At 38.8% G+C, this 15392-nt stretch overlaps 1 protein-coding gene across 5 annotated transcripts; it reads left to right on the top strand.

Moving 5' to 3' along the window:
* The first annotated feature begins 2946 nt into the window (after nucleotides 1–2946).
* On the top strand, nucleotides 2947–15030 carry LOC106591064 (uncharacterized). 5 transcript variants are annotated; one of them, XM_014182247.3, is made up of 9 exons: nucleotides 2952–3072; nucleotides 3745–3824; nucleotides 3925–3979; nucleotides 8138–10173; nucleotides 10289–10452; nucleotides 10904–11124; nucleotides 11399–11528; nucleotides 14267–14367; nucleotides 14469–15030. In XM_014182247.3, exons 4-9 carry the CDS (start codon nucleotides 8172–8174, stop codon nucleotides 14608–14610), a joined length of 2760 nt encoding a protein of 919 aa, XP_014037722.3. In that variant the 5' UTR covers nucleotides 2952–3072; nucleotides 3745–3824; nucleotides 3925–3979; nucleotides 8138–8171; the 3' UTR covers nucleotides 14611–15030. The 5 variants fall into 5 exon arrangements, with proteins under 5 accessions (XP_014037721.3, XP_014037722.3, XP_014037724.2 ...); XM_014182249.3 differs by lacking the exon at nucleotides 8138–10173 and having other exon boundaries at nucleotides 2964–3072; XM_014182246.3 differs by lacking the exons at nucleotides 3745–3824; nucleotides 3925–3979 and having other exon boundaries at nucleotides 2947–3072.
* Nucleotides 15031–15392: the final 362 nt, after the last annotated feature.

Consider the following 15392-nt stretch of genomic DNA (forward strand, 5'->3'; position numbering starts at 1 on the left):
CGCCTGAGGGGCCCCAGTGTTGCAGGCATATTGTTGCCTACCCTTACCACCTGGGGGCGGCTTGTCAGGAAGTCCAGGATCCAGAGGGAGGTGTTTAGTCCCAGGATCCTTAGCTTAGTGATGAGCTTCCTGGGCACTACGGTGTTGAACGCTGAGCTGTAGTCAATGAACAGCATTCTCACATGACCAGCCTTTCAAAGCACGTCATGGCTACTGACGTGAGTGCTACGGGGCGGTAATCATTTAGGCAGGTTACCTTCGCTTCCTTGGGCACAGGGACTATGGTGGCCTGCTTGAAACATGTAGGTGTTACAGATTTTAAACTCCCCTTCCTACTGCTGTGTATTCTAATGGCTATAAACTCCCCTTCCTACTGCTGTGTATTCTAATGGCTATAAACTCCCCTTCCTACTGCTGTATATTATAATGGTTATAAACTCCCCTTCCTACTGCTGTATATAAACTCCCCTTCCTACTGCTATATATTATAATGGCTATAAACTCCCCTTCCTACTGCTGTATATAAACTCCCCTTTCTACTGCTATATATTATAATGGCTATAAACTCCCCTTCCTACTGCTGTATATTATAATGGTTATAAACTCCCCTTCCTACTGCTGTATATAAACTCCCCTTTCTACTGCTATATATTATAATGGCTATAAACTCCCCTTCCTACTGCTGTATATTATAATGGTTATAAACTCCCCTTCCTACTGCTGTATATAAACTCCCCTTTCTACTGCTATATATTATAATGGCTATAAACTCCCCTTCCTACTGCTGTATATTCTAATGGCTATAAACTCCCCTTCCTACTGCTGTATATTATAATGGTTATAAACTCCCCTTCCTACTGCTGTATATTATAATGGCTATAAACTCCCCTTCCTACTGCTGTATATTATAGTGGCTATAAACTCCCCTTCCTACTGCTGTATATAAACTCCCCTTTCTACTGCTATATATTCTAATGGCTATAAACTCCCCTTCCTACTGCTGTATATAAACTCCCCTTCCTACTGCTGTATATAAACTCCCCTTCCTACTGCTATATATTCTAATGGCTATAAACTCCCCTTCCTACTGCTGTATATTCTAATGGCTATAAACTCCCATTCCTACTGCTATATATTCTAATGGCTATAAACTCCCCTTTCTACTGCTATATATTATAATGGCTATAAACTCCCCTTCCTACTGCTGTATATTCTAATGGCTATAAACTCCCCTTCCTACTGCTGTATATTATAATGGCTATAAACTCCCCTTCCTACTGCTGTATATTCTAATGGCTATAAACTCCCATTCCTACTGCTATATATTCTAATGGCTATAAACTCCCCTTCCTACTGCTGTATATTCTAATGGCTATAAACTCCCCTTTCTACTGCTGTATATTCTAATGGCTATAAACTCCCCTTCCTACTGCTGTATATTCTAATGGCTATAAACTCCCCTTCCTACTGCTGTATATTCTAATGGCTATAAACTCCCCTTTCTACTGCTATATATTATAATGGCTATAAACTCCCCTTCCTACTGCTGTATATTCTAATGGCTATAAACTCCCCTTTCTACTGCTATATATTCTAATGGCTATAAACTCCCCTTCCTACTGCTATATATTCTAATGGCTATAAACTCCCCTTCCTACTGCTGTATATTATAATGGTTATAAACTCCCCTTCCTACTGCTGTATATTCTAATGGCTATAAACTCCCCTTCCTACTGCTGTATATAAACTCCCCTTCCTACTGCTGTGTATTCTAATGGCTATAAACTCCCCTTCCTACTGCTGTATATTCTAATGGCTATAAACTCCCCTTCCTACTGCTGTATATTCTAATGGCTATAAACTCCCCTTTCTACTGCTATATATTCTAATGGCTATAAACTCCCCTTCCTACTGCTGTATATAAACTCCCCTTTCTACTGCTATATATTCTAATGGCTATAAACTCCCCTTTCTACTGCTGTATATTATAATGGCTATAAACTCCCCTTCCTACTGTTGTATATTCTAATGGCTATAAACTCCCCTTTCTACTGCTATATATTATAATGGCTATAAACTCCCCTTCCTACTGTTGTATATTCTAATGGCTATAAACTCCCCTTTCTACTGCTATATATTATAATGGTTATAAACTCCCCTTCCTACTGCTGTATATTCTAATGGCTATAAACTCCCCTTCCTACTGCTGTATATAAACTCCCCTTCCTACTGCTGTATATAAACTCCCATTCCTACTGCTATATATTCTAATGGCTATAAACTCCCCTTCCTACTGCTGTATATTATAATGGTTATAAACTCCCCTTCCTACTGCTGTATATTCTAATGGCTATAAACTCCCCTTCCTACTGCTGTATATTCTAATGGCTATAAACTCCCCTTTCTACTGCTATATATTCTAATGGCTATAAACTCCCCTTCCTACTGCTATATATTCTAATGGATATATATATATATATATATATATATATATATATATATATATATATATATAGTGGCCTGCTTCAGCAGCACTTACAAGGAGTGCCAAACCACACCACGTAGACATTGGAAGGTAGTGCTTTTAAAGTAGTTCTAACACACATGTGGGTAAGTGAGAGAGGTTGATACTTTCTAATAATAACTACAGTTACACACGTTTACCTCTATAGAGTATTGTTCAAGGTGAAGCTGCTCGATGACTACCTACCTATTTTGCTACATCTGCACATTTTACTGGGGCCAAAGTGTTGTTTTTTTAATGACAAATGCAAATAGAGACTTTATTCCTAGCATAGAAAGCAACGTTTCTGAAAATGTAAAAAAAATGTGGACACACACTTTTCATATTAGGAGATACATATTTACAGAACTGATCAAGTGTATTTAGTGAAGTCTCAAAACATAGTAGGTGAAAGATTTGTGATAAAGAAGGAACCAGGCAGGGAAGACCATCTGTTTCAGTTTCATTTCCTGAAACACAGTCAAATGATGAAGAGGTGTGGTTGAGTTTTTCTATAGTCTGTGGACACTTCCTCAAGCAAGTTGGTGCCGATATCACGATGACAAAATGTAAGTAACCTTATCGTTTACATTTCTAACGCTAACATAAGATCATACTTTTCACATCTTTGACTATCAAAGTTTCCATTAGACATCAGAGTTTCAATTCCTGTAACACAGTCACCTGACTAGCAGGTGTGGTTGGTCTTATTATCACAATGACCAAATGGAAGTAACATTTAACTATCATTTACATTTGCTAATGCTTAATAGGATATCATTTTCCCTGTCTTGTTAGATTATCCTGTCATCTATCACTTTATTGGATTGTAAATATTGCTGATCAAAGTCGTAATATAGAGAGCGTAACTTCCATAAATGATGGAAAGTGATGCTTTCATCGTAACCAAATGATATTGCAACATAGAGGACATCTATTATCTATTATGCTTTTAGGATATTGCGTATAATATGTTGCTATATGTCAAATGCCTCTGCTGATATTATGTAGAAAAGTGTCTTACATTTATTTAAGGGCAGGGTTTCATAATTTCACCTACTGAATATTTATTGGCTAAATTGATCAATAATTTCAAATTACTTATACTGATGTCCACAATTTATTTTGTTATAGCAGATGTAGGCCTAAATGTTTTTCAGAGTAAATGTACCCCACATTTAGCTGAATGTAATGTGCTTTTATGTTATCTTTAAAGTAGCCCTGGTATTTGTTTTTTATAGAGGAGCGAAGGTCATAAGGAGTGGCCTGCTTCAGCAGCACTGACAAGGAGTGTCAAACCATGCCACGTAGACATTGGAAGGTGGTGCTTTTAAAGTAGTTCTAATACACATTACATAGCTATGTTAATCTTACAACAACAAAATATGCATTTATTTTAATTTCTGCTTATTTCTTTCCAGACATCATTGATTTCCATTCTTGTTGCTACTTCACACCTGATCAACAATACATTAAGTAAGCAATTCAATAAAATGTTTCCCACTGCCATATTATTAGACAAACTGAATACAGTTTGTAGTTGACATTTTACTAAATCCAGAATTCTCAGCTTTTACCTCCAATGGGTACATCACAGAAAATTGACTTGAATGTCCATTCTAATAGTTTAGTTATAATTATATAATTATAGATACACTAACGTTCAAACGTTTGGGGTCACTTAGAAATGTCCTTGTTTTTGAAAGAAAAGCAAATTTTTTTGTCCATTAAAATAACATCGAATTTATGTTATATATAGAAATACAGTGTAGACATTGTTAATGTTGTAAATGACTATAGTAGCTGGAAAGGGAAGATTTTTAATGGAATATCTACATAGGTGTACAGAGGCCCATTATCAACCATCAGTCCTGTGTTCCAATGGCACGTTGTGTTAGCTAATCCAAGTTTATAATTTTAAAAGGCTAATTGATCATTAGAAAACCCTTTTGCAATTATGTTAGCACAGCTGAAAACTGTTGTTCTGATTAAAGAAGCAATATAACTGGCCTTCTTTAGACTAGTTGAGTATCTGGAGCATCAGCATTTGTGGGTTCGATAACACTCTCAAAAGAGTAAGATTAGCCGATTTCGGTATAGTCATTAAGCTTTTACCTGGATTCACCTGGTCAGTCTGTCATGGAAAAAGCAGGTGTTGACTTTTTCCACATTTTGTTAAGATACAGACTGAGCCTTATTTTAAAATGTATGAAATCATTTTTTACCCTCATAAATCTACACACAAAATCCCACAATGACAAAGCGAAAACAGGGTTAATTGTTTTTGGCACAATTACAACAAGAAAAAGGAAAACCTTATTTAAATAAGTATTCAGATCCTTTGCCATGAGACTCAAAACTGAGCTCAGCTGCATCCTGTTTCCATTGATCATCCTTGATATGTTTCTACAACTTGATTTTGGTGTTTTGTATTTTATTCGGATCCCCATTAGCTGTTGCAAAGGAAGCAGCTACTCTCCCTGGGATCCACACAAAACATGAAACATAATACAGAATGACATAATACAGAACATCATTTGACAAGAACAGCTCAAGGACAGAACTACATACATTTTTAAAAAGGCACACGTAGCCTACATATCAATGCATACACACAAACTATCTAGGTCAAATAGGGGAGAGGCGTTGTGCCGCGAGGTGTTGATTTATCTGTTTTTTGAAACCAGGTTTGCTGTTTATATGAGATGGTAGGAAGTTCCATGCAATAAGGGCTCTATATAATACTGTACCTTTTCTTGAAATTGTTCTGGATTTGGGGACTATGAAAAGACCCCTGGTGGCATGTCTGGTGGGATAAGTGTGTGTGTCAGAGCTGTGTGTAAGTTGACTATGCAAACAATTTGGGATTTTCTTATAAAAAGAAGAAGTGATGCAGTCAGTCTCTCCTCAACTCTTAGCCAAGAGAGACTGGCATGCATAGTATTGATATCAGCCCTCTGATTACAATTAAGAGCAAAACGTGCCGTTCTGTTCTGGGCCAGCTGCAGCTTAACTAGGTATTTCCTTGCAGCACTGGACCACAGGACTGGACAATAATCAAGATTAGACAAAACTAGAGTCTGCAGAACTTGCTTTTTGGAGTGTGGCGTCAAAAAAGCAGAGCATCTCTTTATTACGGCTAGACCTCTCCCCATCTTTGCAACCATTGAATCTATATGTTTTGACTATGACAGTTTACAATCTAAGGTAACACCAAGTAATTTAGTCTCCTCAACTTGTTCAACAGCCACACCATTCATTACCAGATTCAGCTGAGGTCTAATACAATGCTCTTAGTTTTAGAGATGTTCAGGACCAGTTTATTACTGGCTACCCATTCCAAAACAGACTGCAACTGTTTGTTAAGGGTTTCAGTGACTTCATTAGCTGTAGTTGCTGATGCATATATGGTTGAATCATCAGCATACACGGGCACACATGCTTTGTTTAATGCCAGTGGCAGGTCATTGGTAAAAATAGAAAAGAGTTGAGGGCCTAGAGAGCTGCCCTGCGGTACACCACACTTTACATGTTTGACATGTTTTACCTGAGGTACATTCAATTGATTGGACATGATTTGGAAAGGCACACACCTGTCTATATAAGGTCCCACAGTTGACAGTGCATGTCAGAGCAAAAACCAAGCCATTAGGTCAAATACATTTTCCGTAGAGCTCCGAGACAGGATTCTGTCGAGGCACAGATCTGGGGAAAGGTACCAAAACATGTCTGTAGCATTGAAGGTCCGCAAGAATACAGTGGCCTCCATCATTCTTAAATGGAAGCAGTTTGGAATCACCAAAACTCTACCTCGAGCTGAACGCCCAGCCTAACTGAGCAATCCGGGGAGAAGGACCTTGGTCAGGAAGGTGACCAAGAACCCGATGGTCACTCTGACAGAGCTCCAGAGTTCCTCTGTAGAGATGGGAGAACCTTCCAGAAGGACAACCATCTCTGCAGCACTCCACCAATCAGGCCTTTATGGTAGAGTGGCCAGATGGAAGCCACTCATCAGTAAAAGGCAAATGACAGCCTGCTTGGAGTTTGTCAAAAGGCACCTAAAGGACTCCCAGACCAAGAGAAACAAGATTCTCTGGTCTGATGAAACCAAGATTGAACTCTTTGGCCTGAATGCCAAGCAGCACATCTGGAGGAAACCTGGCACCATCCATCCGGTGAAGCATTGTGGTGGCAGCATCATGCTGTGGGAATGTTTTTCAGCGGCAGGGACTGTGAGACTAGTCAGGATTGAGGGACAGATAAACGGAGCAAAGCGCAGAGAGATCCTTGATGAAAATCTGTTCCAGAGCGCTCAGGACCTCAGACTGGGGCAAAGGTTCACCTTCCAACAAGACAACGACCCTAAGCACACAGCTAAGACAACGCAGGAGTGACTTTGGGACAAGTCTCTGAATGTCCTTGAGTGGCCCAGCCAGAGCCCGGACTAGAACCCGATCGAACATCTCTGGAGAGACCTGAAAATAGTTAAGCCGCAACGCTCCCCATCCAACCTGACAGAGCTTGAGAGGATCTGCAGAGAAGAGAAGAATGGGAGAAACTCCCCAAATACAAGTGTGCCAAGCTTGTAGCGTCATACCCAAGAAGACGCAAGGCTGTAATCGCTGCCAAAGGTGCTTCGACAAAGGATTGAGTAAAGGGTCTGAATACCTATGTAAATGTGATATTAAAGTTTTTTTTTTTTTTACAAATTTGCAAAAATGTCTAAACTGTTTTTACTTTGTCATTATGGGTTATTGTGTGTAGATTGATGGGGGAAAAAACGATTTAATCCATTTTAGAACAAGGCTGTAACGTAATAAAATGTGGAAAAAGTCAAGGGATCTGAATACTTTCCGAATGCACTGTACATTATTTTAATAGCAGGACACTGTAAAATCCAATATTCCTCTGAAGAGTATGAATTAGGCTGTTTGAGAAGGTTTGATTCCTAAGCAACCTGCATACACATTGTTTGAAGTACAATTTAACCTAATTTCTACTGTAGTAGGTCAAAGCAGTGTGCTGGAAAACCTTGGTCGAGCATGGGTGAAGTAGGCATTGTGATGCTCATGTGAATTTATTTTCTGTTTCGACTTCGGACCAATGCCTACTTCTCACTTAAAACATATTTTTTTGTTTTTAATTTCAATGGTTTATTCACCCTGAAGGTGATTATACAAAATTATATAACATTTCCACATGCAAAAGGTGTCTTTCGAAATGTAATTTGCGCTTCAAATTGTGTTCATTTATTGTCCAGGGCCTGGTTTCCCAAAAGCATCTTGCTAAGTTCATCGCTAGAACCTTCGTAGTCACATCGTAAAATCTCAGACCTGTTTCCCAACACTTATTTACCGACTTTCTCAGACCACTAGTAGAACAGCTAACTGGGTAGTTAGATGCTTTTTTGCCCTTCAGCATCACTTTATAAGCAGAAGTTCTCCACTAAACATAGAATCAAGATGTTTATCTGTCTCTATGGCCGCCGATAACTTCAGAACAAAGTTGACTACAATACAACGTTGCCAATGTCTTTGCAATTGTTATGAACAAGAATAGGGTTAAGCAAGGTTTATATGACTGTACCTGACTTAACCTTTTAACATAGGTAATAATAGAGATGTCATCCCACAGATCTACTGTACCTGTAGAAGCAGATGTTTGAAGAATGAATATCGTCCCAGGTCAAATCCAGTTCCAATTACAATTACCAACGGGGCCTGTGGTTCCAAGGAAAACGGATCCAATTATAAAATGCATTATTGACAGAAAGTTGGAGAAACTAAAGAAATTGATCAGAGGCGGCAAGGACTTGAATAGACTGTACCCTTGTGCTGACTGGAATGATGATGTTACCCCTTTAATTGCTGCTGTTGCACTTACAAATGACAATATTTGTAAATTTCTTCTGAAAGAAGATGCTAACCCCAACATGCAATCAGCAAATGGTTGGGCTCCTTTGCATTATGCCGCAATGTCAAAAGCTCCTGTCAGTGTAGTGAGTAGATTAATCGCAGCAAAAGCAGATCCAGAAGGGACACCAATCCAGATCTTTACTCCACTTCAACTGGCGGCAAACAATGACAGAGAAGACATTGTGAAAGAGTTGATGATGTCTGGAGCATTTGCTGAAAGAAATCTCAAAGCACATCCCGCTATTGACCAAAAGATAGCAAGCATGATTCAGAAATTCTCTTTAGAGAGTGAGAAGTTTGTCAAATTGAAGATTTTTTATGATTTTTCTTGTGCAATAGGACTCAAATCAGTGGAGGATGTTTTCAATGAATATGGCAAACACATGCTGGTGGTGAACCCTGTGAATCATCTTACACTATATGACATGTCCTTTAACGCCACTGGAACAAATGCGGAGCAGTATCTTCAAGCATCCATAAAGTGGCTGAGAGAATCTCAGAAAATTGATCTCTACATTGAAGAGGCGACCAATCGTTTGCCTAAAATTCCCAAACATTTACAAGATATGGTTGTGAATTGCTTGACAGCTGTTTTTAACATTATGAAAGAAATATCTCTTAGACTGTCACTGTTAGTAATACCCACTCTTCTGAAATACCTCATACTTGAATCCAAAATTACTCCTCAAGGACTAAATCGCAACATTTCAGTTATCAGACTACTGTATGTGATTACTCAGAAAACTCCAAATCACAAACATGGCTGGACCCTCCCTTTTGTAGAGGAGTTATGCAAGAGGATCATCTCATTCACTGATCAAGCATATATCGCCAATCCTCAGACCTCAAACTTAGGTGTTTTAACTTTTGGTCTGCTTGCAGATCTGTACACCTTCGATTGTGTACCTGCGATTATCACATCACAAGGGATAACCTCTGTGCCGGAGAAAATACTTGTTACTGCCGAAATGCAGATGGATGAAGACCTGAAAGAAAAGCTGAGGAAATTAGATATGTCCCTACAAAGTCCAGTCCCACCAACAGATGCAACTGAACAATTGCAGGGAATGAATCTATCAAAGAAGAAGAAGAAGAAGAAGAAGAAAACAATTCAGGAAGAGTTGTCGGTAGAGAAAAGTACACCTGACATGACTGAGAAGCCAGATCTTGATACTTCATCAATTCCAGTTGAAGAATCCGGTTTACATGGTGAACATTCCAGTGTTAAACCATTTCCCTTCACCACCGATGAATTGAAACCCCGGAAATGGCACAAAGTTAGTGAGCGGTGGAGGCCTCAGTTGATGGTACTCAGCAACATAGATGCAGGCAAGATTTACAGATTGGGAAATCTCAATCTTGTGGTCCATCCAGATTTCCAAATAGCCAAAGGAAGTGATGGAACTGAAGTCTTTCTGGGCTTGAAGGATGATGGTACTGAGGTAGCCGTGAAGAGAATGCTCAAGTCAAACTATCAAGATCTGAAGAGAGAAGAGGGTTTTTTACGACTACCTCAGCTGGATAGTCTCTGCATTGTGAGATATGTGGACTTTGCAGAGGACGAGCACTTTGGTTACCTTGTTCTTCAGCTCTGTGAATACACCCTTGATGAATACATCAAAGACCACCTACCAGAGGACAAAACCCCTGTCCTGAAGAAAATAGTGCACGAGGTGCTCTGCAGTCTAAGCGTTCTCCATAGTCTAAACACAAAAATTCTGCACCGGGATATCAAACCCCAGAATGTTTTAATAGGTAAGACCAGACCGTGTAGTGAGTCAACAGAAATCTGGGCTAAAGAAATATTAATTTGATGTGTTGTTTATTAACCTATGTTTCAATGGTACATTTTATATGATCTTCTTTTCAGATGTTACAGGCAGAGCGAGATTAGCCGATTTCGGTATAAGTCGACAATTGAACATGGGACAAACAACTCTATACACAATCAGTGCAGGAACAAAATGTTGGAAGGCCAGAGAAACTTTAGATGAAGACAGTGGGATCGGATATAAGAGAAGCACCGATATTCAGGTTAGTTTTCAATTTTAAATAAGTCAGCATACTTGGTTAGAATGTATACTATTCTATGTTGTGAAGGAGGAGAAGTCCAGTGGCGACATGACACCTGCTGGTTCCCAGAGTAGCCCTCTACAAGATCGTCACCAGACACTTCCTCCACCTTCTGATCAAGCCATGAACTGTCCCTCTCTATCTTTGGAGGATGCATGTCCTCAAAGACTCGGCCTCTATTGGTTGACCTAGCTAACTATAGCTAGGCTACTCATGATGATGTATTGGTTGACCTAGCTAACTACAGCTAGGCTACTCATGATGATGTATTGGTTGACCTAGCTAACTATAGCTAGGCTACTCATGATGATGTATTGGTTGTTTGTTTTTTGCTATTGAAGCTCTTTGAGATTGTTATCAAAAGCGCTATAGAAATGTAATACATTATAAATTATTATTATATACTTTTCAGGTGGCTGGGATGTTAATGTATTACATCATCTCTGGTGGACATCATCCATTTGGCAAAGGCATCCATTGTGAAATGAACATTTTTCAAGGGAAGTACACACTGGAACATGTTGATGATGAGGTGACCAGGGACCTCATTGAGTGGATGATCAATGAAGAGCCAGAGAAGAGACCTACAGTGGAGGACACGCTGGCCCACCCATACTTCTGGGCAGAAGAGAGGTGAGGAGCAGTGCTAACACTTGTCAATTAGAAGGTTAGTTAAGATTAGTGATTTACTTTTTCCAGTGGACATTTACCTTTTTTAATGGGTTCAGGTTTTAACCATTGAAGTTCATAAACGTTGGTTTGGTCCCAGAGCAATGAGGACAAAGCGTGACATTGTCGAACGGGTTGCAATGCTCAATTCTAACAACGATTTATCCCAGTGGAAATGTGATCGCTGTTTGACACTGACCCAGTTGAATGCATTTAAAGGTACACTGTTGTTTTTCAGGAGAGTGGAGTACTTACGAAAAATTGGTAACGAGAAGGAAGCAGAGAACTGTCGCAAATCAGACCCAAGACTCCTTCATGCTTTGGACCAGTGTGCTGAGGGGAGGTCCTTCACAAACTGGAAGTCCAAGGTGAGTAAGACGCCATTTTATCCATTTTCTTTACCTGTACATTCATCCTAGTGTAGTGTCTAGTAGTAGTCACACTTACTGTTATTTACCTGTACATTCATCCTAGTGTAGTGTCTAGTAGTAGTCACACTTACTGTTATTTACCTGTACATTCATCCTAGTGTAGTGTCTAGTAGTAGTCACACTTACTGTTATTTACCTGTACATTCATCCTAGTGTAGTGTCTAGTAGTAGTCACACTTACTGTTATTTACCTGTACCTTCATCCTAGTGTAGTGTCTAGTAGTAGTCACACTTACTGTTATTTACCTGTACATTCATCCTAGTGTAGTGTCTAGTAGTAGTCACACTTACTGTTATTTACCTGTACCTTCATCCTAGTGTAGTGTCTAGTAGTAGTCACACTTACTGTTATTTACCTGTACATTCATCCTAGTGTAGTGTCTAGTAGTAGCCCTCGACCGACCTTCACCGGGTGTCTAGTGTGTCCACCTGTACCGACTTCATCCTAGTGTAGTGTCTAGTAGTAGTCACACTTACTGTTATTTACCTGTACCTTCATCCTAGTGTAGTGTCTAGTAGTAGCCCTCGACCGACTTCACCGGGTGTCTAGTGTGTCCACCTGTACCGACCTTCATCCTAGTGTAGTGTCTAGTAGTAGTCACACTTACTGTTATTTACCTGTACCTTCATCCTAGTGTAGTGTCTAGTAGTAGTCACACTTACTGTTATTTACCTGTACCTTCATCCTAGTGTAGTGTCTAGTAGTAGTCACACTTACTGTTATTTACCTGTACCTTCATCCTAGTGTAGTGTCTAGTAGTAGTCACACTTACTGTTATTTACCTGTACCTTCATCCTAGTGTAGTGTCTAGTAGTAGTCACACTTACTGTTATTTACCTGTACCTTCATCCTAGTGTAGTGTCTAGTAGTAGTCACACTTACTGTTATTTACCTGTACATTCATCCTAGTGTAGTGTCTAGTAGTAGTCACACTTACTGTTATTTACCTGTACCTTCATCCTAGTGTAGTGTCTAGTAGTAGTCACACTTACTGTTATTTACCTGTACCTTCATCCTAGTGTAGTGTCTAGTAGTAGTCACACTTACTGTTATTTACCTGTACCTTCATCCTAGTGTAGTGTCTAGTAGTAGTCACACTTACTGTTATTTACCTGTACCTTCATCCTAGTGTAGTGTCTAGTAGTAGTCACACTTACTGTTATTTACCTGTACCTTCATCCTAGTGTAGTGTCTAGTAGTAGTCACACTTACTGTTATTTACCTGTACCTTCATCCTAGTGTAGTGTCTAGTAGTAGTCACACTTACTGTTATTTACCTGTACCTTCATCCTAGTGTAGTGTCTAGTAGTAGTCACACTTACTGTTATTTACCTGTACATTCATCCTAGTGTAGTGTCTAGTAGTAGTCACACTTACTGTTATTTACCTGTACCTTCATCCTAGTGTAGTGTCTAGTAGTAGTCACACTTACTGTTATTTACCTGTACCTTCATCCTAGTGTAGTGTCTAGTAGTAGTCACACTTACTGTTATTTACCTGTACCTTCATCCTAGTGTAGTGTCTAGTAGTAGTCACACTTACTGTTATTTACCTGTACCTTCATCCTAGTGTAGTGTCTAGTAGTAGTCACACTTACTGTTATTTACCTGTACCTTCATCCTAGTGTAGTGTCTAGTAGTAGTCACACTTACTGTTATTTACCTGTACATTCATCCTAGTGTAGTGTCTAGTAGTAGTCACACTTACTGTTATTTACCTGTACCTTCATCCTAGTGTTGTGTCTAGTCTAGTAGTAGTCACACTTACTGTTATTTACCTGTACCTTCATCCTAGTGTAGTGTCTAGTAGTAGTCACACTTACTGTTATTTACCTGTACCTTCATCCTAGTGTAGTGTCTAGTAGTAGTCACACTTACTGTTATTTACCTGTACATTCATCCTAGTGTAGTGTCTAGTAGTAGTCACACTTACTGTTATTTACCTGTACATTCATCCTAGTGTAGTGTCTAGTAGTAGTCACACTTACTGTTATTTACCTGTACATTCATCCTAGTGTAGTGTCTAGTAGTAGTCACACTTACTGTTATTTACCTGTACCTTCATCCTAGTGTAGTGTCTAGTAGTAGTCACACTTACTGTTATTTACCTGTACATTCATCCTAGTGTAGTGTCTAGTAGTAGTCACACTTACTGTTATTTACCTGTACCTTCATCCTAGTGTAGTGTCTAGTAGTAGTCACACTTACTGTTATTTACCTGTACATTCATCCTAGTGTAGTGTCTAGTAGTAGTCACACTTACTGTTATTTACCTGTACATTCATCCTAGTGTAGTGTCTAGTAGTAGTCACACTTACTGTTATTTACCTGTACCTTCATCCTAGTGTAGTGTCTAGTAGTAGTCACACTTACTGTTATTTACCTGTACATTCATCCTAGTGTAGTGTCTAGTAGTAGTCACACTTACTGTTATTTACCTGTACATTCATCCTAGTGTAGTGTCTAGTAGTAGTCACACTTACTGTTATTTACCTGTACCTTCATCCTAGTGTAGTGTCTAGTAGTAGTCACACTTACTGTTATTTACCTGTACCTTCATCCTAGTGTAGTGTCTAGTAGTAGTCACACTTACTGTTATTTACCTGTACCTTCATCCTAGTGTTGTGTCTAGTCTAGTAGTAGTCACACTTACTGTTATTTATTTGTGTACACAGATGCCGCCTGAGTTGATGGACAAGTTGGATGGTAAAAAGAAGGCCTACCCTGACAACACATTGGGTTTGTTGCGCTTCATACGCAACCTTCATGAGCACTAGTAAGACATATTCATAGTTTTGTCTAAAACCATGTACATTAACTTTATTTACTCTCTTACCATTGAAGGTGGTTTAATATTTTGTCTCTCTCTCTCTGAAGCACTGAGGATGCGGATTCTGTTGACATGATGACAATGTTCCCTGATCTCTTTGGATGCGTCTACAAGTTTGCCAAGAAAATGGAGTGGAATTCAAGGAGTAGCCTGAAGAAAATGTTTCACAGAGAAGATGTAAGATATTGATTCTGACATTTGGAAGATTAACACTGACTAACTTCTGAAATCTTGGTTTGACTTTTCTGTTGCCATTAAACGACTCACTAGTGTAAGTGTTAGATGATTGATATACTGAATGTTCTTTCAAGGAATCAAGAGGCTATGCAGCACTTTGCCTCTGTTTTCCTACTTGGTGTTTCGGCCATTTTCTTACATCATTATAACAGTACTTATCTTATAAGCTTACATGAAATATATAAAAGATTTTTATTAGAATATGAAATGTAACAATACTTCGTAATATTATTCAATTTGCCTCAGTTTATTCATGGTTTGTTTACTGTATGTATAATAGCAATGACACATTCTGTACATACATACAACTTCTTTGTTGAAAAGTCTTGAAACGAGCTGAATCTATTAATAAAGTGTAACATCTGAATCATATAGCCTACAGTACATGCCTCTTTCTTCACTCTATACAACAACCGGCTTAGTTCATGGAAACCCCAAAACATCAAAGATTTAGAACATATACTGTTGAAGTCGGAAGTTTACATACACCTTAGCCAAATACATTTAAACTCAGTTTTTCACAATTCCTGACATTTAATCCTAGTAAAAATCCCCTGTCTTAGGTCAGTCACGATCACCACTTTATTTTAAGAATATGAAATGTTAGAATAATAGTAGAGAGAATGATTTATTTCAGATTTAATTTATTTCATCACATTCCCAGTGGGTCAGAAGTTTACATACACTCAATTAGTATTTGGTAGCATTGCCTTTAAATTGTTTAACTTGGGTCA

This window comes from Salmo salar, chromosome 11, assembly GCF_965601325.2.
Source record: "Salmo salar chromosome 11, fSalSal1, whole genome shotgun sequence".
NCBI lineage: Eukaryota > Metazoa > Chordata > Actinopteri > Salmoniformes > Salmonidae > Salmo > Salmo salar.